This window comes from Phyllostomus discolor, chromosome 7, assembly GCF_004126475.2.
Source record: "Phyllostomus discolor isolate MPI-MPIP mPhyDis1 chromosome 7, mPhyDis1.pri.v3, whole genome shotgun sequence".
Classification (NCBI taxonomy): Eukaryota; Metazoa; Chordata; class Mammalia; order Chiroptera; family Phyllostomidae; genus Phyllostomus; species Phyllostomus discolor.
Window position 1 is genome coordinate 57,301,774 of NC_040909.2, and position 23,286 is coordinate 57,325,059.

A 23,286-nucleotide genomic window follows, 5' to 3' on the forward strand; every position below is an offset into this window, starting at 1 on the left:
AAGCTAAGGTGGCAAAGCATTTGAACTCATGGTTCACAACCAGGGGTAATTTTATCTCCAGGGGACATTCAGCTATGGGTGGAGATATTACTTTTAAATTGCAGTTACATAAAGACAACATAAATTTATCATTTTAGGTGTACATCTCAGTAAAATACATTTTCATTGTTATGCAACCAATTTTCAGAATCTTTACATTGAAAAACTAAAACTCCATACCCAGTTCACAATTCCCCATTCTCCTCTATCCCCAGCCCTTGACAACTACCATTCTACCTATCCTATGAACCTGGCTATTCTAGGTACCTTATATAAGTGGAATCATATAGTATTTGTCCTTTTGTGACTGGCTTAATTCACTTATCTTAATGTCTAGAAGTTAATCCATATTGAAGCATATGTCAAAATTGCCTTCCTTTTAAAGGCTGAATAATATTCCACTGCACATATATAACACATTTTATCTACTCATCCACTGATGGATATGTACATTGCTTCCATATTTTCAGCTATTATGAATAGTGCTGATATAAACATAGGTGTACAAATATCTTTTTGAGGCTTTGCTTTTAATTATTTGGGTATATACCCAGAAGTAGAATTGCTGGATCATATGGTAATTCTATTTTAAAATGTTAAGGAACTGCTGTACTATTTTCCACAGAGTCTGCTCCATTTTACATTTCTACCAGAAGTGCCCAAGGGTCCTCATTTTCATCACATCCTCACCCACACTTGTTAGTCTCTAGTTTTTTTTTAAAATTGCATTCATCATAATGGGTGTGATGTATGGAGACACTTTTGGTTGTCACAACTCATGAGGAGTGGTGCTACTGGCATCTAGTGGGTAGAGGTCAAAGATGTTATTCAACACCCTACAAAGCACAGGACAGTCCTCTGCTGCAAATAAACAGGTCCAAAAGTTGATTATGCTGAGGTTGAGAAATTCTGATGTAAATAATCAGATTCATCTTCCATAGTAAATCTCATCCCTGACATGTGCAGCCTCTCTCTTTTCTGCTGAGATGCTCAAAGGCAAAGACTTTCAAGTATCTGAAAAGCAAAGGAAGAGTGGCACATTTCTTTTATTCAAATTTTATTGGAAGTTTACAAATGTATTACAGACATCAGTAAAACATCAAATCCATTTTACAGGGCACGGATCTCAAGCAAAGTGTTCACAGTCTCTGGCAGAGCCTACCCCAAAGGCCTGTTGCAGACCTTCTTAACAAACAGTTCGACGTTCGACACACAACAGACTTTGGCCTGCCTCACCTTCTCAGGCCCTCTGAGGTTTTGTTTATGCACTTGGAATTAAAGCAGGAGATGGCAAAGCAATCCTGTACAGGAAAGAATGTTTAGTACGGGGGAAACTGCTAAAGTCCTTATTTGCTAAGGAAAATGGAGGACTCATAGGCCACAGAGTGTTAAGTCAGGGTCCATAAATAGAACCAAAATGCTTTATGGGGAAATAGGAAATCACCAGGAAGACTTGAGGAGAGACCTTACTGGTGAGTAACTCTCTTTATGAGATTTAGAAAAGCTTGGTCAGTGACCTACTGAACATCAAAGGCCAAATGCCCAGTAGAGTGAAGGGATGTCTCAGAAAACTCTCAGGATAGACATTTTTTTTTATCCTATGGATTCATCATATCAAAATAATAGAAATGTTTTCCTAACACTGTGTGACTTTTCCTCCCTCCTTTTTATTCCCCTTGAGGAAAGCTAGTTTTGTCAGCAGGAAGTAAGCCTATAAAATAGTATAGCTCCCAACAGTGAGTCACGTTTTATGAGTCTTGCGTTGACTGGGCTACTATTAGAGAAAATGGAAAAAGAATCAAATCCTTTCATGATCCTAAACTTGGTGACTGCTTCCAAGTGGTCAAACAAGCATTGGTATCTGCTAGGTCCCAGAGAGACAAACCACAGGAGGCAAGGCAAAATTCTCATCATGTCTACTTCCCTAGTGCTTAAATATCTATACCTCAAAAGGCAGCATGAAACTGTCTTCCAAATCACAGAGGAGGCTTAGCTGAGTCCTGCACATGGAATGCAGTCCAGAGGCCATTTCAAAGCCCTGAAGCCACCAAACAGTTGCTAACAGCAACTCTTCTGGCATGAATATTCAGATAGCTGGTTCCATCTTCCACTTCCCTTTTCATAGATTCTCCTTCTTATGTGTTAGCATATGGTTTCTGTTAGACAGAAATACACAAAGAGCACTTCTCCTTAGAATTTAAGTATTTGTGTTATTTCTTGTTAGAAGGTGTGATTAGATGAAGAATAAGATGGACTCCTATCTGACCTCTGCAAGAAGACAGAGGCTGCCTATAATAACTGGCCAGTATCATGAGAAGGGGAAAGGAGGCCAAAGAGATTTGTCTTCCTTTAGCCTAAAGAAGTCAGCTCCCATTAGCACTCATAATCTGGGGACATAGGAATTGGAGTCACAATTATTTATAAATGATGCTTCTTAAGTGGCTGGTGTACTATTTTTGGCCAATGGTAAAAGAGCCCAGGTTTAAAGACAAGTAAGAATCAGTTCACAAGAAAGGTTTGTTATCAGACAAATAAGATCAGTACTGATAACCGGTTCTGGCTGGCTAGAATGTCACAAGATTTTTGAGGCTGTATCTATGTTCTCTGAAAATAGACTGTGACACATTGGTTATATCTGCCCAGGTTGCAGAGTACATGCTATGTATATGCCATCACTGGCCCCACCTGAACTCAACCACTGCTAGTGATGCCCAGGAAGCAGAAAGCTGCTGCAGGAGAAGAAGTTGTTGCAGTGTAGGAGTATCCTACAGAATGAGAAGTGGATGAGGAAGAGCTGCCTCTAGGTCCCATATTAATAATACAAAAATGCTTGGTCACTGGGCTGGCTGGGGGTGGAAAGGAAGGACCAGAAAAAACATGAATATGGAAAGAAGCTGTCAAACAATCAATGCTAGAGATTCTCCCCTTTTGAACATGTGCAAGACCAAGAAGCACAGTTCTGGTTTCCCTCAGCTCATCCACCTTCATTTGGTAGACATCCCAGAACTACACAACAGGAAGGAAGGGTACCTGAATGCCACTCTCAATGCCAGCAGCCTACTATGAAACCTGTTCACAGTATCAACAATGGTATATATTGGCAGCACCATTCAGGGCACTGTCAATAACTTCTACTTCTTGGGAAAGAGCCAGTTCTGATGCCACTGAATTGAGCAGCAAATAGGACACGAACTGAACTCAGAAAATATGGTGTTAACCAAGACAAGAAGAGGACCAACATGAGAAAAGGTAGAAAAACAAACAAACAAAACCATATGACATTAGAGCAGAGAAAACTGGGAAAAGATTACTTTGATAAAACCAGTCTACGGAAGACAGAACGATGATATAAGAAGAGGTGAGCACATCCCTGACTCACAGTGAAAGTTGACCAAGGAGAGCTGATGATTATGATAGAGGGATCAGGTAAGGACCCTAAGTTCATGCCTCAGAAAATGCTTTGAATTTTTGAAAATTGGATTCTGGGATGTTATATGTAAGTTATCACTAACAGGTGGAATTCCCAGTACAATGCCACCCTGTTCTCCCTGGGGCATTCACCTGGAGGTTTCATCATCATTTCGAGAATTTAGTCACTCTGTGTCAGCATTCTCTGTAAGGCGCCTGATTGAGTGTGGGGTGGGAAGGCCCCTGCAGTGCTGGACCACATGGAGGTGATCTTCTCTGTAGACAGTTGACCCTGAGGCTTATATCGATTACATCTCAAGCTCTAACCAGTTTGGCTGCTGGGTGCTCATGGGGCACATAGATCTCAAATTGCTCATTCCTCCAATCCCTTTGGACACTATTTATGTGTTAGTTTCTGCCGATAGGGTTAAAGCCCCATCTGGGAAATGCAAGAGGTACTCTGAAAAGGGCAGAGTTAGGAAGCAACATTTACTAGGAGAATTTCTTTCATTGGATTCCAGGCCACAGAGGATAGACATTGTTTTCAGCTTTTTGCTAGGTCAGGTCATCACTTTTTTCTCTTTTTCCTTTTTCCAAAATGCCTTTTTGTTTTCATCAATCAAGAAACTCAGAAATCCAAATTGGACTTGCCCAATTTCTACCAGAAACCCACCACTTTAGTCGTGTGGTGTTGCACATTATTTCTTAAAATCAGTTTGCCAAGCAGTTTACAAACTTCCTATATAAACGTAATAGAGTTAATTCTCCAGAGGCTTGGATAATTAATGAAGCATTTAGATATGAAGATAGCATGCGGAAAACAGCCACAACCAACATTTGCATTGCATTTTTAAAAAATCAGTGACAATGACAAATGTCATATTAATACCTGAAAAGCAAATTATTTTAATACATCCTGAATGGAGTGCCATTTCCATATCCTGTACAGCCTTCCTTTCCCCAGACCCATTTGGCATGGTGTCTGAAAAGCCACTTTTCACATTCTCTCCATAAAAAATACTAGAAAATATTAACTATTATACTGAAAAGAGATCACACTCACCTCACCATGGCAGATGGCCACTGAGATACATCATGTAGCACATGGACAACACATCTTACTAAAAGTGGGTCCTGTGATGGATTATTTCAATGGCCACAATCCATAAAGGGGAGGAGGAGAATGGAGGAAAAAGCAAGCGCTTCATTTTTAACTGAAGCAAGGTAGGAAGTATTATTTTACTATAAACAACACAACCGTTAAATGTCTTCTTTAAGCAAACTCACTTTTGAGCCCATCTTCTGTCTGACCCAAGGTCCCCAAAGTTCAAAATGGAAATCCTCCTTTCAATACTTGTTTTTCAAGATCACTACACTGAAATCTCCTGAGCAGCTCAACCTTTCTGGGTTACCCAGATGCTCTGGCCAGGGAGTGTGTTAAATTGGATTCCTTCTGTAAACACTAGGGGCTATTCAAGATGGCTGTCACCTCTCCTCTGTTTCATTTCTAGAAGTTCTTCTTTGCCCTGACCTTCATATGATCCTTCAGTTCTGCCCTTGACCTGCTTTCTGATTTCAAATCACCTTATTCCTTCTCCATGTATAACATACAATCTAGAACATACCATCACTCCCAGAGCCCCATCAGAACCTCCCTGTCCCCAAGATCCTAATGCTTAAGTTCATTTGCACTGAGGACAACCGGTTGTCAGGCTAAGGCAGCTGTTCTGTCTGCCTTGGTAAAGGAAAGCAGATAATACAATCCAGGAAACATGAGCACCAGAAAATAATGCCACATTCAAACAATGTCATGCTGACATCACACAACACCACTCACAGTCACTGATATTTTCCCAAGGGAGAGATCAATAGTGAGCAACTTCAGTGTTCCCAGCAGGGATGGTGTTTCTCACAGAATTTACTGACACTGATTGGTTTCTCTAATTGGCAAAGTTATATTTGCTATTTTAAAAAAATGACTATCACTTGGTAGAGAATACATTCTACTGAGGGTGGAAGTGGACTTAAGGATGGTTCCTTAAGTGGAATAGAGCATAACATGTTTTGAGTATAATAATTTTTTTAGCCACAAAAAGCCAAATAGAATAAATTCATTTGAAAAAAGTGTCACTGACATGTAACAAATTTGTATAGAAAAAAGAAAAAACAAAAGGTGGTCCTGGACCACCTCTGAATACTACTCAAAGACAATGCTGGATGTGCATGCAGGTCTTCAACTGAGTCCTACGATATAGAAATTCCTTTGATATTACAAAATACAAAAATATTTTATCAGAACTCTCATTTACATTGCATTTACAATGGACATGTAAATAACTTAGACTTGGGTTTTGGCTAATAAACAAATCACTTACTGGGAAAAGGGTCCTAAAAGTAAGAGAATCAGAGAGGATACAAGCGAGCAGAAAGCAATTTACCATCTTGCGAGTGGCAACTCAACACACTGATGGGAGGGAGGTGACCACCCCTGGCCTCCACAGAGTCTATAGCATCTCCAAAGTGAAATGTGCAAATAATATTCAACATGCCAAGAATTCTGACTACCAGACGAGCCAATCTGTAATCTTTCCTTCATCAAGCGAGAGCATGTCCCTTTTTCTCCCCTAGTAACCACCCCGAAAAGCGCTTTAAAATTTAAAACAGTGCAAGTTTCCGAATTTACATTCTTAGCTCCCATCTTCCCCTATTCCCTGACACCAATCAGATTAAGAAATAATACAGTTTTTGCTCTTTTGTCTTTTCCTGCTGTGCAACTGTCCCCTGCCACCTAAGGTGGATGACTTGGGGAGGCCGTAAGAGCTGTATTTGTGCAGAAGCTCATCGCTTGTGACATATCGCAGGCGGGCTGGCTGGGGAATTGGTTCTCCTAGGAAGTAGCCCTCATTGTCGGACTCTGAGGAGGAGGAGCAGGTAGAACACCAATCGTACTCGGTGAAGTAGGGTCCCCATCGCTCCCCAAAAGCATTCTGCAAAGCCAGGTCTGACACAGTCCTTGGGCACTGGCTGTACAGGTCCCTCCGGGACCCCTGGCCCAGGCTCTCCTGGAAGCTCCGCTGGCGCAAGAATTGGTCATAGTCCTCTCTGGCTCGGAGCGGGGGCCTTTCTTTCAAGCGAGAGATGGCATCACGCTCGCTGGCCAGGTGCAGGGCGTTATCTGAACGGGAGCGTCGGGACCTCCTGGATCTGTGCGGTCGGAAGCGGCGGCTATCTTCACGGGAGGTGCTTCTTCTCCGTGTACGTTCGCTCATGGGCTGGATCCTCACGCTCTCCTGCCCCGGCAGCTTGCTGCCTGTCACTCCTCCATCAAAATCAAAGCTCTGATGCATCCTGCCGCGGGACTGCAGGTCCCTGTAGCCAATGGGGTTGCCGAGTTGATGGAGGTTTCCCTCCATCTCCTGGTACTGCTGGGCCGAAAGCAAGCTGCGAACGGACTCCGCACTCCGGAACTGCATGGACGAGTTAAGTGTGCCCATGTTGCTAAGCTTCTCAGAGACGTTCATGCCAGAGTCTTTGCTGAGGTCCGGCATGGAAAACCGGGAGAGGTGCTCCTGGCGCTTGGCGCCACCATCCGCGGAGAGGCCTGTGGGGGACAGAGGGGAGGACCCTGGAGGTTAATACACATGTGCAACAATGGGGTTCACTGTCGCTGCTGGTCATGTGAACGGTCTCTGTTCAGGGTCAATGTGTGGGGTTCTAGAGCAGACGCTGCACAAAGGCTTGCTCAGAAAATGGGTAGGAGGGCTCTCCCCACTCCACTGAGTGGCAGTATCACCTTGAGGGGGAACCTGTCCGAAATGCATTCATAGGCATGCAGTTTACTAGTTAATACTGCCAAAGTTTCATCAAAGCTACTAAGAGCCTATTGTATATCTTGAATATAATGTTTTTTCTGTTTAGCATTTCTTTCTACAAAAAGTGTTTCAATTACCTCTTTGATTCTAGTAATGCACTCTAAGCTACCTAGGGCAGATATTTTGGACAAGGAAACTTTGAGCTATAGAGATGGGGCCTTGCCCAAGCACTTCCTGGCCAAACTCAGCCTAGAATCTAGGCCCATTATGCTGGACCAGTTTACTCCCCTATTTAGCTTTCAGCAGTTTTCTGATCTGCTTTCTATCCCTCAGCCCCCATTTCAGATGTTTTGAAAACAAAGTGACTCCCTGGGTATAGACAGAGAGACTTTTCCTCTCTCAGACTGTTTAGTAAAATGACTATTCCAGGATTCTAAATGGGCCCCCAGCAGCCAGAAGATGTGAGTGGGACTCTGGGGACATTCTTCCTTCCCTTGAGGAGGCACTTTTTAAAACAAAGCAGTGACCCTAATGCTCTCTAACAGCAAGTACTCCTAGCAGTGGACCTGCATTCCTGAAGTACTGTCACTGGTATCCCTGAGATAAAAACCATTTTGAAAGTTGCAGGTGATTCCTGACTTCAGTCACTTCCATGTTGCCCATCTCAAAGCAGCACTCTAAAGAGAAGCTAAAGAATGGGCCAGGTGGCAAAATCTTGTCATTTGTCACTTATCATTTATCTACTGAAAGGATCAGCAATTTTGCCATTTCTGGCTGCAGACAACATGTCTTTGGATTGCTGTGGCCCATTATCATCCCCTACCACTGATTACTCCTCCCTACCTACTGGGGTAACAACTTACTACTGCTCCCTAGATAAACAAATATTATGAGCACTTTGAAAAAGTATTTATCAATATCTACTAAAGCTAAGTACACACACACACACACACACACACACACACACACATTATGAGAAAAAGCTGCTTATATTCAAAGCAGCTTTTTCAAAGGACACATATTCAGTGTACCTTTTTAATGCACTTATTCACTTCTGTTGGGTATATAACCAGAATGGAGATTCTATGAATTTTCTATCACCACTCTGATTACATCCCCAAAGAAATCAGTTCAAAAGAGGTACAGGGGTATTCAGATAAGCTTTCTTTACAATAGCCCAGCATAAGAAACAACTCAAATGTTAATACACAGGAAAAAGGATAAATAAGTTGTACTTTTTACCCTTCCCCATTAAAAGGAACTAGGATTCTTCGGAGAAATGGCTAATTCGAGTACAGAAGAAGTGAAGGTAAAGGATGAGCCTGGAACATCTTGTTATGCTAAAAAGTAAGAAGTGTTAAAATAAAAAGTGATGGGAATTTGTCAGAAGAACATCAGGCCCAAATTCAAGGGATTCCCACCAGCCAAAGGTGAGCAATTTGAGCATCACAATATTTAAAAATAGTAATGATTTATATTATTTTAAATATATTTTGATTATGCTATTACAGTTGTCCCATTTTTCTCTCCCCTTTATTCACTTCTGCCCTGTACCACCCCCTCCCACCAGCACTCCCCCACCATAGTTCATGTCTATGGGTTGTACATATAAGTTCTTTGGTTTCTCCATTTCCCATACTATTCTTAATCTCCCCCTGTCTACTTTGTACCTACCATTGTGCTTCTTATTCCCTGTACCTTTTCCACCATCCTCCCCTCCTGGCTGATAATCCTCCCTGTGATTCTGTTCCTGTTCTAGTTGTTTGCTTATTTGTTTTTGCTTTTTTTTTTAGATTCAGTTGTTGATGGTTGGGAGTTTGTTGTCATTTTACTGTTCATGATTTTTATTTTCTTTTTCTTAGGTAAGTCCCTTTAACATTTCATATAATAAGGGCTTGGTGATGATGAACTCCTTTAACTTGACCTTATCTGGGAAGCACTTTATCTGCCCTTCTTTTCTAAATGATAGTTTTGCTGGATAGAGTAATATTGGTTGTAGGTCCTTGCTTTTCATCACTTTGAATACTTCTTTCTAGCCCCTTCCTGCCAGTAAGGTTTCTTTTGAGAAATCAGCTGATAGTCTTATGGGCACTCCTTTGTAGGTAACTCTCTCCTTTTGTCTCACTGCTTTTAAGATTCTATCCTTATTTTTAATCTTGGCTAATGTAATTATGATGTGCCTTGGTGTGTGCTTCCTTGGGTCCAACTTCTTTGGGACTGTCTGAGCCTCCTAGACTTCCTGGAAGTCTATTTCCTTTGCCAGACTGGAGAAATTCTCCATTATTTTTTCAAATAAGTTTTCAATTTCTTGCTCTTCCTCTTCCCCTCTGGCACCCTTATGATTTGGATGTTGGAACATTTAAAGTTGTCCTGGAGGTTCCTAAGCCTGGCCTCATGTTTTTGAATTCTTGTTTCTTCATTCTGTTTTGGTTGAATATTTCACTCTTCCTTCTGCTCCAAACCATTGATTTGAGTCCTGGTTTCCCTCCTGTCACTCCTGGTTCCATGTATATTTTCCTTTATTTCATTTTGCATAGCCTTCATTTTTTCCTCTATTTTGTGACCATACTCAACCATTTCTGTGAGCATCCTGATTATCAGTGTTTAGAACTCTGCATCTGGTAGGTTAGCTCTCTCTTCATTGCTTAGTTGTATTTTTCCTGGAGCTTTGATCTGTTCTTTCATTTGGGCCATATTTTTTTTTGTCTTGGCATATCTCTGATGTAGTAAGGGGTAGAATCTTTAGGTATTCACCAGGGCAACCCACTTTGCTGTGTTGTGGTGCTGTATGTGGGGGAGGGGTCCAAGAGGGAACAATGATGTTTGCTCAGCTCATGGCTGGCTGTTAGTCACTTTGCTCACTACCCACATGCAAATTTGGCCCTTCTGGTGCTGATTCCTGATTCCAAGGTGGGTAGGTTTGTGTATGTTCTAGGACCCTATGGGTCTCTCCAACAAACTGTCCTGTGAAGTTGGGAGTTCCTCCTGCCACAGCAATCCCCACAAATTTTTACAGTCGGAGGTTTTGAAGCTTTATTTCCCTGTGCTGGAACTCTGGGTTTCATGGTCTGTCTCACTCCCCAGTTGTTCCTGGGGAGTGAGACAGGAACACTAAACTGGGAAATTGTTCCTCCCAGTTTATGTGCACTCAAATGTAGGACCACCTGCTCTGCCAGTTGCTGCCTTGCCATGTGTCTTCTCTGCCATGGCTGCCTGTCTCTGCCCCTCCTATCAGCATGGATGAATGTTTCTTTTTTAACTCCTTGGTTGTTGGACTTCCATACAGTTTGATTTTCTGGCAGTTCTGATTTATTTTTTGTTTTTAAATTTGTTGTTGTCCTTCTTTTGGTTGTGTGAGGAGGCAGAGTGTATCTACCTACGCCTCCATTTTGGCTGGAAGCCTCTAAAAGCAGTAATGATTTATAAACCACTGAAAAAGATAGGAATTCATGAATCCATACTGATAACTGATAAAATCAATAATTAAGTGGAGGAAAGAGTGGGCTCTTCTATATAGCAGAACACTCAGAGTGAGTGCAGACAGGAGTGCTGGATTTATAATCCTTGCAGGTAAAGATTGGTTCATGTAAGACTCAAAGTATGCTAAATTTTGAGGGTAAACCTGAGGGAGGAGCAGAATGCTTGTATCGGTCTTTAGTGTTTACCCACATATTGCTTATTAGCTATAAAGAAAATTTAGTAACTATGCAGTCAAGATCAAACTTAGTATAACTAACGAGGCGCAACTGGACCTCATGTGCCTTGGGTGGGATGTTCTTATTCAGTTTTCTAGTCAAGAATGCGATAACCTGAATGTATTTGGGAGGAAATATCAGACAAACCTCCAAATGAGGACTGTTCTACTAAAAAGTAAGGAGATTGTATTCTTTAAAAAAATCAGTATCATAAAAGACAAAGAAAGGCTTTCTAGACTGAAGGATACTAAGAACCATGGCAAATATATATAATACCTGATCCTGGACTAGAACTTTCTCTGTAGTGAAATAAATTATATAAAGAATAATTGTTGATCAAGTGACAAAAATTGGGTCATGGGCAATTGATAAATGTATTATGCTGCATTTGTTGTGGTTAACTGATAAGTATGATAGTGTTGGAGAAGACCCTTATTCTTGGGAAATACATGTGGAAGTAAACAATGGTAAATGGTCAAGGTGAATTCTATTGCTCTCAAGTGGTTCGGGAATAAATTGTTTGGGCATATGTGTGAGCAAGAGAGAGAAAATGATTTTTTAAAAAAGGAGTAAAATGTGAATCGGTTAATCTAGGTAAAGAGTACACTCTATTATTTGTTCCATTCTTTGAAACTTTATACTAAGTTTGAAGTTATTTTCAAATAAAAGTTTCTCAAAAGTTGTAGTGTATTTATATGACTCAATGGTTTTTAATTTTAGGGGAAATTAATGGAGTGAGAGGTGGTAGTACCAGCCTTTAATGAGAAGAGGCCAGAGAGATGTTGCTAAATACCCTATACTACATAGGACAGTCCCCACAAGAAAGAATTATTCAGCTCAAAATGTCAATAACACCACAGTTGAGAAACTATGATATAATGGGATACTACTACACATCAACAGAATGAATACACCCAGCAACATAGATGAATCCCATAGAAAATGCTGAGAGACATAAAGAGAGCATGCTGTATGATTCCATTTATATGAAGTTCAAGAACAGGCTAAGGTTATCTATGGTGACAGAGGTCAGAATACTGGGAGGGGGATAAGAGGAACCCCTAGGGCACTGGAAATGTTCTGTATCTGGATCTGGGTGATGGTTATAAAAGGATAGGAACATGTACAATTTCTTCAAGGTGTAATTTCAACACTTGTTTGCTTTACTTTATATGCATACAAGTCATACATAAAGCAATGGTCTCATTAAAGAACCAAATTTTAATGTAGGATATGCCAATGAAAAAAGTGTTGTGACAAACACCCTGTCCAGTCATATATCTATTTTTTAATTTATCATTGGATAATTGTTAGGACAAGGGGTTTTGAGTCCTCTAACTCCTGCTTTCCCTGCTGCTTACTTCTGATGTGCACATCATAACAGCTGATTTTCAACAGCCAAATAGCTCCCAGAGCCTCCCCCATCTGAAAGCAGAGAGGAGAGGTAGAAACCTGAAATGATAAATGAGCACTGTGAGTGGATGAACCTTAGTAAGGAGGGAAAACTCTTCAAAAATCACTTGTAGAAACAAAAGCTATACAGGTGAGTACAATGATTTGCCCAGATGTCTACTCATGCCCTGGAGTGGAATTAGGGTCAGCATTAACAATCTAGCAAGTGCTCTACATTCCCAAATGTGCTATTGTCCTGGACTGCTCTTTTATAAGCCCAAAGTTAAGCATCTGTGAGGATGTCCCTTGTGTGAAGAGATTCACATTTCTCTGAGGAAGTAATGGTGAAGAGAGGCAGCTTCAGTTCCACTGGGAGGGGATTTTGCCCTCTCCTCTATGGTGCCACTGCATCTTGGGAATCTCAGGATGCCCTTACCCCTCCCTTCTCTCCCTCAAAGAAAAAAGCTCTGGAAAAACAGGAGGACCCATTACTCAACTCCAGGGCCTACTATCAGTATTTCCTAAACCTAAGCTCTTTCCCTGGTCATTGTATAGGTAGGATTGGAAATGCTACTTGCTCACTCCAGAGAGCAGAAATGTCTATGTTCTCATTTATTAACTCCGAATTTTTTCAGGGGCTTCTTGAATGTAGGGCATGAACAAAATGGCCTATAGATGAGCAATAATTGTGTACTTGCTTCTCAACAGGGTAGCTCTGTGGTTAATTTCATTATTGGCAAAATACAGAGTCTTATGCAGAACTCAAGGCCCTCTGTCTTTCCAAAATCACTGGCGAAATGGTGTTCCTCGCTCCCACCCACTTCAGCCTCACATTCTTCCCCCTCCTCCAACATACCAGCAATCTCACTCCAGATCCTGTACAAAGCTGACTTCCTCTAATCATTAAGGCCCTCACATAAATGTCACCTCTTCCTTGGTGCCTGCCCAGATTGATCTTTCTATAGTATCAATAGTGGTTTTCCCCCTACCAACCAGACACTCTGCAGCACTTGACCCTTTTGTAAGGCCCTCCACCCTGACTTATTTTCCTCGACGTATGTGTAAGTTTTTATCTGAACAATAGCCTGTGGGAAAGGCGTCTTACTCATTGCACTTTCCTGGCATGACTGTTCATTGCACTTTCTCAATAGGAGCAAGCAAAGGCCTTCTTTGTCCAAGCAAATAGGGCTCCCAAATGCCACTCTGTGATTCTGCAATAAATGCACTTTTCTTTCTGTCCAAACCATGATTTCTGTGTGAGCATGTATGAATGCAGGGGCACAGGAGTGGAGAGGATGGTGGAGACTGAAGACCCAATCCTCTGGAGAGCTCCAGCTGCAGGCCACAGTCTGACTGCTTTATTGGTGCCCCTGGAAGAAGATCCTGCCAACAGTATGAGACACTGATGCCAGGTTGCTCCCCTCTTAAGTGGAACTCTGTCTTATTAATAGACAAAGAAGGTTTTTTTCCTCTCTAAATAATGCAGGCTTTGTGAGAGGTGCTAGATGGTGACTGTGGAGTTAAAAGGTCTTGATTTCATTCATTCTTATCCCATGGGTAAGTGTGGCCAAAAGTCACACAAATGTCCAGACACCTTCAGAGGCTACAGGCCTTGCCCCAACAAGGAGAGGTCAGTACTGAATTCAGCCTGTGACTCTCTGAAATTAAACTGTCAACACGAGCAAGCAGCCAGAGCGCTGTAAGCAACAGCAGCATTTCTGTCCAAGTAATATCCCCTCACTGCAAACAGAGGTCTCACAGAAACCAGTGACAGCAAAAAGAATCAATGCTTTTAAAGAATGTTGTGGGTCTGAGGGAAGAGTAAGGCTATCTTTGCTGTGTCCCCTCCCCCAATTTGTTCTAAGAGCAGAAGCTATAAGCTCTGGTCCAGATAGAAGAACATGCATACTTAAAGGTAATGGCAGCCCTTTGGTTCCTCAAGTGAGGAACCTTTTGTTCCTCATTTATTTATTCTACTTCCACTCCTCCAAAACAACAATAATAACAACAAACATAACAACAAACAAAACACAAATAAACAACTGGCATAGAAAGAGAGAGATAGCTGTGTTCCTGGCAACTTAAAAGATACATTCACACTTCTGTGCAGTAAAAGAAACAGTATTTACTCACCTCTGCCCTCTAGATATTTACAACTCACACTAATGATTTTGCTCCCTTTCAGTAAGGTTTTCCCTATATGACTTTTTTTTTTTTTGCTAAAGTGGAAACATGAATAAATAGGAATTGTTCAGAATAAGGTATTGTAAAATATGACTCATGGGTAAAGTCTAGCTTACTACCTGTTTTTGTAAATTAAGTTTTATGGAACCTGACTACATCCATTCACTCTATGGCTGCTTTCTGTATAAAAGGGCAGAAGTGAGTAGTTGTGGAAGAGACTGTATGACCTACAAATCTACTATCTGGCCCTTTATAGAAATAGTCAACCTCTGGTTTAGAATGGGAATGTGCTGTTTTGAAGCTTAAGCATCCCTGAAACCTCGAACTCTACGCAGTCTAAGTGTCTTTGGTCACCCAAAGATGTCTTTGAGGTACTAGTTTATTGAAGTGTGTGTGTGGGGGGATAGTTTGATCATGTCCCTTGGGACCCCTTTCCAACTAAGTCAATCGATATCTTCAACATCCTGAATTTCAAACTGGCAACAGCTGGAGAGAAGCTGCCATCTGGGCAGTGGAGTTTAACCACCACCACATGTTCTTTGGTGACAGGGCATGGAATAGTTCAAACAGAGTATGACAAGGAAGGCTGGGGGTGGGGATGGATAGAGAGGGAAAGGGAGGAGGAAAGGAAGGGGGAGATTATGACCACACTCAAATCCCTTGCTATTCAAAGCATGACCTGTGGACTAGTGGCAATGGCATCTTCACCAAATTTGCAGGATCTGAATCTGTGTCTGCAGAGGAGCCCCCTGGTGATGTGTTGCCCTTGAGGGCTAGAGGAATACTGCAGAGGACAGAATTTTGAGGAAAATGTTCTTCATTACTAAAGATGCTTCTACTTTGGGAAACCAACCACATCTTCATACCCTCAGACACTCTAACTCAGGGATTCTCAACCACAGCACTTTGGCATCTTGGGCAGGACAGTTTTCTGTTGGGGGTCTGTCCTGTGTTTTGTTGGGTATTAAGCAGCATCCCTAGCCTCACCCACTAGATGTCAGTTACACCTCTCTGTAGCTGTGATAACTCAAAATGTCTCCTGACATTGCGAAATGTCCCCTATGGGGCAATATCACCTGAGAACCACTGCTTAAGTAGATCCCATTCTGGGGCTGCTGCTGACCACAGGCTAAGGAGGACTGTGCTCTTGGCTTTCCAGGAGCAGCCGTGGGTTAGGCCCACTCCACCTCATCCTGCAAACATCATCCTGACCCATTCCAGACAGGGGGTGCCCCTCTGTAGAGAAGGATGAACGTGTTCCACTATTGGGTGTGCTATGTCTTCAAAACTGGGGAATTGCAGTGTTTTCTCCTTAACTGCTTTCAACATCCTGCCATTGAAGCCTGTTTTCTCTCAGTGACTTTCAAGAGCTCCCTGTGGTTGAGGCCTTTGCTATCTCACTTTCCTCTTCCAGTTGACACTTGAAATACTGAGCCCTTGGTGCATCGTCCTTACTTCTTTACTCTAGTCTACAGCCCATCTAGCAGTCCCATGTGACCACGTGGTCATATGTGTTTGTAGTCACATGTCTGCCCTCTGTTCCTGTGGTACCAGAAGTGCTGGCACACACATGAAACAATTACCTTCAGTCTATTGCTGCTGAGTGGGGGCAGGTAGGCTGGCAGAGGGCTGAAGAGTGTAGGTACCTCTGATTTCAAACCCCCTGTGTCCCCAGGTTTGGTCTGCCTTCCACACTAGGGGAAAGGATGTCCCATCCCTGGCCACTCCATGAAACTGGCCCAAACTGAACAACAGCATCTTTGCAATGAGCTGGTTTCAAAGGCCATTGCTGATGCTAGTTTCCCTGGCCCTAGAGCCTTTGGTTTCTAGCAGCATTGGTTCTAGGTGCTTGCCATTGAACTGGTGTGGTTGGGAAGTAACAGGAATGGCAACAGGACTAAAATCACTTCTCCTTCTGACCCAGTACAGCTACCAGGACCAGTCCGGTCAAGATCAAAACTCAGATCGGTTTGGGCATCTCCTACCTTTTATCACTGATTTGCTCATTATATTAACTTCCTGGTAAATAGTTATCCCAATAAAGAGGAATGTGTCAAAGAGAGTGGAGGAGCAAACCAGGAAGTGACACTTTTAGAAACATGCAGGGGTCAATTTTAACTACTGCTCACTCTGTGGGGGATCATGGCTGTGGTGCCACAAGCCTATTGCTAATAGAAAGGATGTGCAAAAATTCAAACCAGCTGAAGACTGTTTGCCAGAGTTTGTTCTGGGCTTACCTCGACTCCATACTGCTTTTCTAGAATCCGTTAGCCCAAGTCAACAAGCAGCATCCCCTGGAGTATTTGCTCAGAAAACACTTGACTCCATGGGCAGAAGCTAAATGGCTCTCCAGTGGTGTAAGGCGGGCAGCCAGGGTCCTAAACACCTATTTGGTTTCTCCAAAGATTTTTCATGAGGTCCTGCCCCTGCCAGGCTCTGTGTAGCCTCTAGGAACAAGGCCTTTCAGAAAACACCTCACACAGTATGACATTGTACAGGGAAGACATATCACTAAATCAGTACAGACATTCAGCTGTTACAGACAGTAGTCATGAGGCAGGGGAGAAACACAGTGCTGTGATAGAGAATAAAAGACTGGCTCTCCTTGGACACAGTGCTGGCAAAGAACTCTGTATTGTTGATAACTACAGTGAGAGCTAAAGGATGCGAAGGAGCCAGAGAAAGTTCCATGTGCTCTATGAAGTGACAGTAGGGTCGTATGACTGGAGCACCTTGAGCAAGGAGGACAGAAGCAGTGAGGAGGCCAGAAGGTGAACAGGAGCCAGAGGGAGGTTTTTCTAGGCCACTGATGGTTTGAGAGTGTCCCTCCCACACCTGTAGGGGGGATGAATAAAGCACCTGAGACAGCACAGGGAATGAAGAGGAGCATTGGCTTTGGAGGTTACCTTCCAGCTCTGCCCTTACAGCTGAGTGTCCTTGAGCAAGACTCTAAATTGTGCTGTGCCTTAGTCCCCTCATTTGTAAAGTGGAAATTGTAGAATCTGTTTCATTAGCAGTGAATGAGTATTCACTCACTCACGGTTGTGGGTGCAGGTAAGTGAGTATTCAGTGCATTAATACACAGAGGATTCAGAACAGTGCTGGTGCAGTGAGCTCAGATACAATGTTCTTATTGTCTGTCACCCCGTATTTGTCACCACTGAAACATTTTTGTGTATGATGTCGTATATTTTGCTAGGCATTGTTATGCAACTTTTCAAGCGGGTAATAGAAAGTGGGAAGAATTTAGAAATTCACACAGCAGCTACTTGAGAACTCTTCTCAAGTAGCCTTTATTTACTGTGAGTAGAAAGAGAAAGGAATGCAGCAGGAGTGCTGGCTGTTAGAGACCAGAGGGACAGGAGGCAAAGGTCTTCTACAGTGAGGGTTTGGATCACCTGCATCTGGGGTTGTGCCTGGGATTCTGACTTTCCAACAAGCTCCCAGGAGATGCTGATGTTGTTGGTCCACAGGCCACACTTAGAACAGCAAAGTAACAGCTTTCCTTTAGCTCATGAATTTGGAATGAAGGCCTGACATCCCTTGTTTCTCATTAATGCCTCCAGAAAGGTGTGACCACAGAGACCATCCAGAGGGCTGTACCTGAACATGTAACATCCCCAGACCTTGGCCAGGGAGCCAGAACCTTAGAAAGAAAGATGAAGTGTAGCCTTATCCATCATCTCATCCACTGGAGCTGCCACCAAACTATTCCTTGCCTCTGACAAGAGACCCAGCAAAGCTGGGACTGGCTTCTTTGGAAGCACAGACATTGAACCAGGCCATGGAAACTTCCTCTCATATCCAGTTCCTGTTTGTGCCCTTCACTTGCCTTCCTGAGGCACTGTGGGCTTGGCAAGGTACACAGTCCAAACAGATGGAGAAGCAGCTGCTAACCTGGGAGGAGCTGAGAATCCAGCATCCTCCAAAGGCCCTCAGATCTCTCTGCTCCCACCTTTCCAGCTCCACAGGGATCCAGCCTGGGAGTTAGGGAAACCTCTCCAAAATATCCTCTCTGAATTATGCAAAAAAGATTCTGTAGCAAGTGAGTTTGGCAATTGCTGAAGGACTTTTTGAAACCTTTGACTGGCTTAAATACAGTAGGAATTTTCAGAAAGAAGATAGAACATGTACTACTCTCCATACTTTGACAATAGAATCCCTTCCCCACCTAGTTCCGCCCTGACTCAAAAGGACACATTTTGGGAAATGCTGGCTTAACAACATTGATTCCTATTAAAATACAAAGATATTTGCTTATAATTTTTGTCCCTGTCGCTGTAATAGTAGTGCCATCAATGTCCAGTGGAATTGGAGCCTGAGGCTAAAGGAAATAATCAGTAAAACCGATCCTGCCTTTATTTACAAATTTTATATTTTATTAATTGTGGATGTCTGCATGAATTCTGCTCCTTAAAATACTGCATTGAAATATTGCTTATCTTGATCACCAAGTTTTTTGGCATGCCTTTCAATCATGTACCCACGTGGGTGAGAGTTGCCCCACCCGGGTCCTGGCCCAGCCAGACTGGCCACTTACCTTTCACTTCAGTCAAATCTTTAATTTTCATTTGTAAAATTCCATGGATTGTATATTTTCTATAAACTGTGTTTACTAGAATAGTGGAAAAAGTACAGGTGATCCCCAACTTGTGATGGTTTGACATGATTTTTTGATTTTACAATGGTGCAAAAGGTATATGAATTCAGTAGAAACCATACTTCAAATTTTGAGTTTTGACCTTTCCTTGGTCCAGCAGTACACAACATGATCCTTTCTTGCGATGCTGGCAGCAGCATGGGCACAGCTCCTAGGCAGGCACATGACCAGGAGAGTACACAACCAATACTCTACAGTGTAGTACTAAGTGTATTCGAATTTAACAATATTTTCAACTTATGAAAATATTAGGTTTATTGGGATGCAACCCCATTATAAGTCGAGGAGCACCTGTAATTGGCCTGGAGAGCCAGGAATCTAGAGTCTCAAGTCTGCTCCAAAATACCAGTAAGATTCTGAATAAAACATTTCTCCTCTCTGAGCCTCAGTTCCTCTTTTTAACCTCCACCAGAGACTCTCCAAGCTTTTCCCAGCTTAGTATAATTTTTTAGGGAGGAGTGGGCAGTTCAAAATTTTTTAGGTTTTTTTTTTTTATATATAATTAACATATAACATTGTATTAGTTCCAGATTTACAACACAAAGATTTGGTATTTGTATTTGGTGCAAAATGACCACCATGCATTGTTATAATAGTTTTTCTTGTGATGTGAACTTTTAAGACCTATTTTCTTAGCCACTTTTGAATGCAGTGGAACCTAGGTCTCGAACTTAGTTCATTCTGGAAGGCTGTTTGAGAAGTGATTTGTTAGAAAACTAAATCTCCTTTGTTTGTTGTCTGAGTGACGCATGGCTTATTATATAGGTATCAGCATGAAAGGGTTGTTGGGTCAAGAATTGAATTTCTTTTTCTATGAACAACTTGGTCAAGAACCATATTGTTTTGAGATGAGAGACGTTCAAAGACTGAGGTTCGATTGTATACAATTCAGTATCTTTAACTATAGTCACCAACTATATGTACGTTATATACCCAGGGCTTGTTACTTTTATAACTGCAAGTTTAAACCTTCTGTTCACTTTCACCCATTTCTGAGACAGCCTGCAACCTTGATTCCACGAAAGTACATACCTCCCATTATCAGATCAGTTTGGAATATTGTACAGCTCCCATGGAAGATCCTGATCCCTGAGGGAACGGTCCCAGGGAGAGAAAGGAGAGGTAATGGGGTGCTGCTGGAGCACTCAGAAAAGAAAATACTGAGGGGGTCCTTAGATAGTCAGGGAACATATAGGGATATAGTTGGTTGATAGAAAGAAAAGGAAAAGAGACAAATCTCAACCCAAGATTTGTCTGCTTTCATTCATCCTAACCTGCTATCAGGTCTCAAGTGGATCATGTAGGTCCTGCTACCCTGCGCTTTGCCCCAGGAAATCATAACTGAACAGCTGAGGCTCAGTGGATAAGTGCAGGCCTGGCACCACCTGGGTCAGAACCCGCTGTGGGGCTTGTTTAAATGCAGTTTCCTGGTTCCTGTCCCAGAATGACACAACTTCTGGGAATGAGGCTCAAGAATTTGCATTTCCAACAAGTGTTTCAGTTGATTTTGGTACTTTAAAAACAATACTAAAACCTACTGCTTTGAAGTCATGTGAATGTGAGTAAGTAAACAGGTCACCAGCACCAGCTCCTCACATTTGCAGGCAACCTTGGAATTCAGAGTCTGAAAAGCTGTGTGTTATGTAACTGTCTCACAAGCGCCAAGCCAGGTGCAAGGATTCTGTGATGCGCCAAGCCCTAAGCCACTGTCAGACGCAGGATTTCCAAGGCAATTTGTTACCTTTCCCACCAGATCTTGGCTAGGGAAGACTGATGACTTAATTCCCAGGCCCCTGTCACTAAGTGTGGTCCCTCTGCCAAACCAGCCAGGGTGGATGGCAACTAAGCTCCCCTGGAAACTGTTCAGATGGCTGGCACCCGAGAAACCCATCAGGATGCTGGAGACTGGTAGAGAGGGAGGAATTTCACTTGTGTGATTCCAACTCTTAGGCCATCAGGGCTGTTCTCTGCTCTGTGAGTACTTAAAACCCTAAAATATCAGAGCTGGTGGCTGACTATACTGGGCATGCTGTGAAGTCCTCATCCTCAAGCAGGATTTGGTCCCACCAGGTGCCCAGTTCAGTACCCCTAGTCTTTTCATGGAATTGCAAATTTATACAACCCAGAGAAGCCCAGTATGGTAGCATCTACAGAAACCTGCCATGTGCATATCCCTTGGTCCAGAAGTCCCACTTCTAAGAATGTATACTATGGAAAAACTTGAACAAGCACACAAACTCAAGCAAACAGATGTTCAACAAAACACAATTTCAGCAGTGAAAAATGTGAAAAAATTTGAGTGCCCAGCAATAAGGGCTTGTGTTAAAAGAATGACGGTGCAATGATATGATGAAATACTAAATACCTTCAGATGAGTTAGAGGGATGTGCACCAGTAGGGAAAGATGAACAAGGTATAGTGTTAAGTAAAACAAAAAATCAATTGCAAAACAGTGTGATAACTTTTCTTTTTATAATTATATATCTGTCTGTGTATGCCTGGAGACAAGTACCAAAGGAATAGTCACCTAATGGGGGGGGTGGGGAGGAAATCATGGGACAATTTCAATTTGTACAGAGTTTTATAATTCTGTAACTTTTAAAAAACTACCTGTGAGTTGTAACTCAGTGGATTGAACACTGGCCTGTGAACCAAAGGGTCACTGGTTGGCTTCCCAGGCAGGGCACATGCCTGGGTTGCAGGTCAGGCCCCCAGTAGGGGGAGTGCAAGAGGCAACCACACATTGATATGTGGGCCTCTCCTTCTCTTTCTGTCTCCCTTCCCCTCTGTCTAAAAATAAATAAATAAAATAAAAAGTAATTTTGTTTTAATTAGAGAAGATAATAAAAATACAAGGGAAAAGCTGAGAGCTTATCCCCTTTCACCTTGTTTTAACCCTCCCAGAAGAACTAAATACAAGATGCTTTCTCTGGGGCTGAAATGGAGCCTGGGACAAGGATGTTAAGTACCAAGCCTATCATTTCTGGGATATTGTGAGGCACAGCAAGGAAAATGAATTCTCCAAATCTTGTGGTAAGTGTTTCAGAGCTCTTTTGTGGCTGAAGATACCTGGAGCGCATAGGGGAGGCATGAGAAACCAGGGCAAGTGGTTGCAGACCTCAATATCCTTTCCTCCAAAGTTCTGAACCCAAGCAGAGGACCTGCTGGCTATGTAGCTGGTTTTAAGTAGAAGCCACAAGGACATTTTCCTGTGGTCATCATTGTTGGCCAAATGACACTGTGTGAGGCAGTCTGCCACAGTAGTTAGAGGCTCTGGGCTAGGGATGCTTCTCAATGGCCAAGTGATCTTGGGCAAATCTCTCAATCCCTCTAAGATTCTGTTTTCTTATCAGTGAAATGGAGGCTCATTTATTCAATAAATACTTCATGAATGTCTACCATGTATCAGATTATCAAATACCTACCATGTGTCTGGCAACACTCCAGATGCTAAGGCAACCAGGGAGGGACACAGTAAACAAAATAAGTACTAAATGTGCTATATCAAAGGGTGCTAAGTGCTACAGTGGAAGATAAGGCAGGGAATAAGAAGAGGGTGCTGCATCAGGAATAAGAACAGACTCCACCTCACAAAATGAGCTCACCCACATGCTGCTCTAGCATAGCCCCCATGGTATAGCAACACCTCAGTAACTAAAGCCATCATACCACCCTACTACTACCACCATTACTGCAGCCAAGTCCTGTCCTCTCTAAGGTCTTCTCATTGGTATTTCACAAGAGGTACACTTTTGATTATTTACCATGCATAAGGCATGGTGCTGGGCGATTTTACATACCCAACCTCATTTGAGTCCTGTGAACCCCTAAGAGTAGGCATTATGTCTCTCATTTTCCAAAGGAGGCATCTTAGGCTCAGAGAGGACTAGGGGGGAGGGTCCCTCACCAATCACAGAGGGGGTCTTCAAATCTTGGTTTACCTGACAGAAGGCAGAGGAGGTCTTCTGCTCCCAGGCCAGAAAGCTGGATCCTAGCTGCTCCACTTGGAGCAGGCTGTGCCCTTCCTGAGGACCCAGCAGTTGTGCCCTCTGACACTACTGCCTGCCTGGTGAGCCATACCCAGCCACAACACTGA

General features: G+C 42.6%; 1 protein-coding gene across 5 annotated transcripts in view; it reads right to left on the reverse strand.

Moving 5' to 3' along the window:
- Positions 1-1,069: 1,069 nt before the first annotated feature.
- Positions 1,070-23,286, reverse strand: part of PRICKLE2 (prickle planar cell polarity protein 2) — a 338,052-nt gene continuing 315,835 nt past the window's right edge. For all 5 annotated transcript variants that reach the window (XM_028518036.2, XM_036030991.1, XM_028518038.2 and 2 more), the window contains one exon: positions 1,070-7,048. In XM_028518036.2, coding sequence (XP_028373837.1) covers positions 6,174-7,048 — 875 coding nt within the window. In that variant the 3' untranslated portion in view covers positions 1,070-6,173. The remainder of the gene's footprint in view (positions 7,049-23,286) is intronic.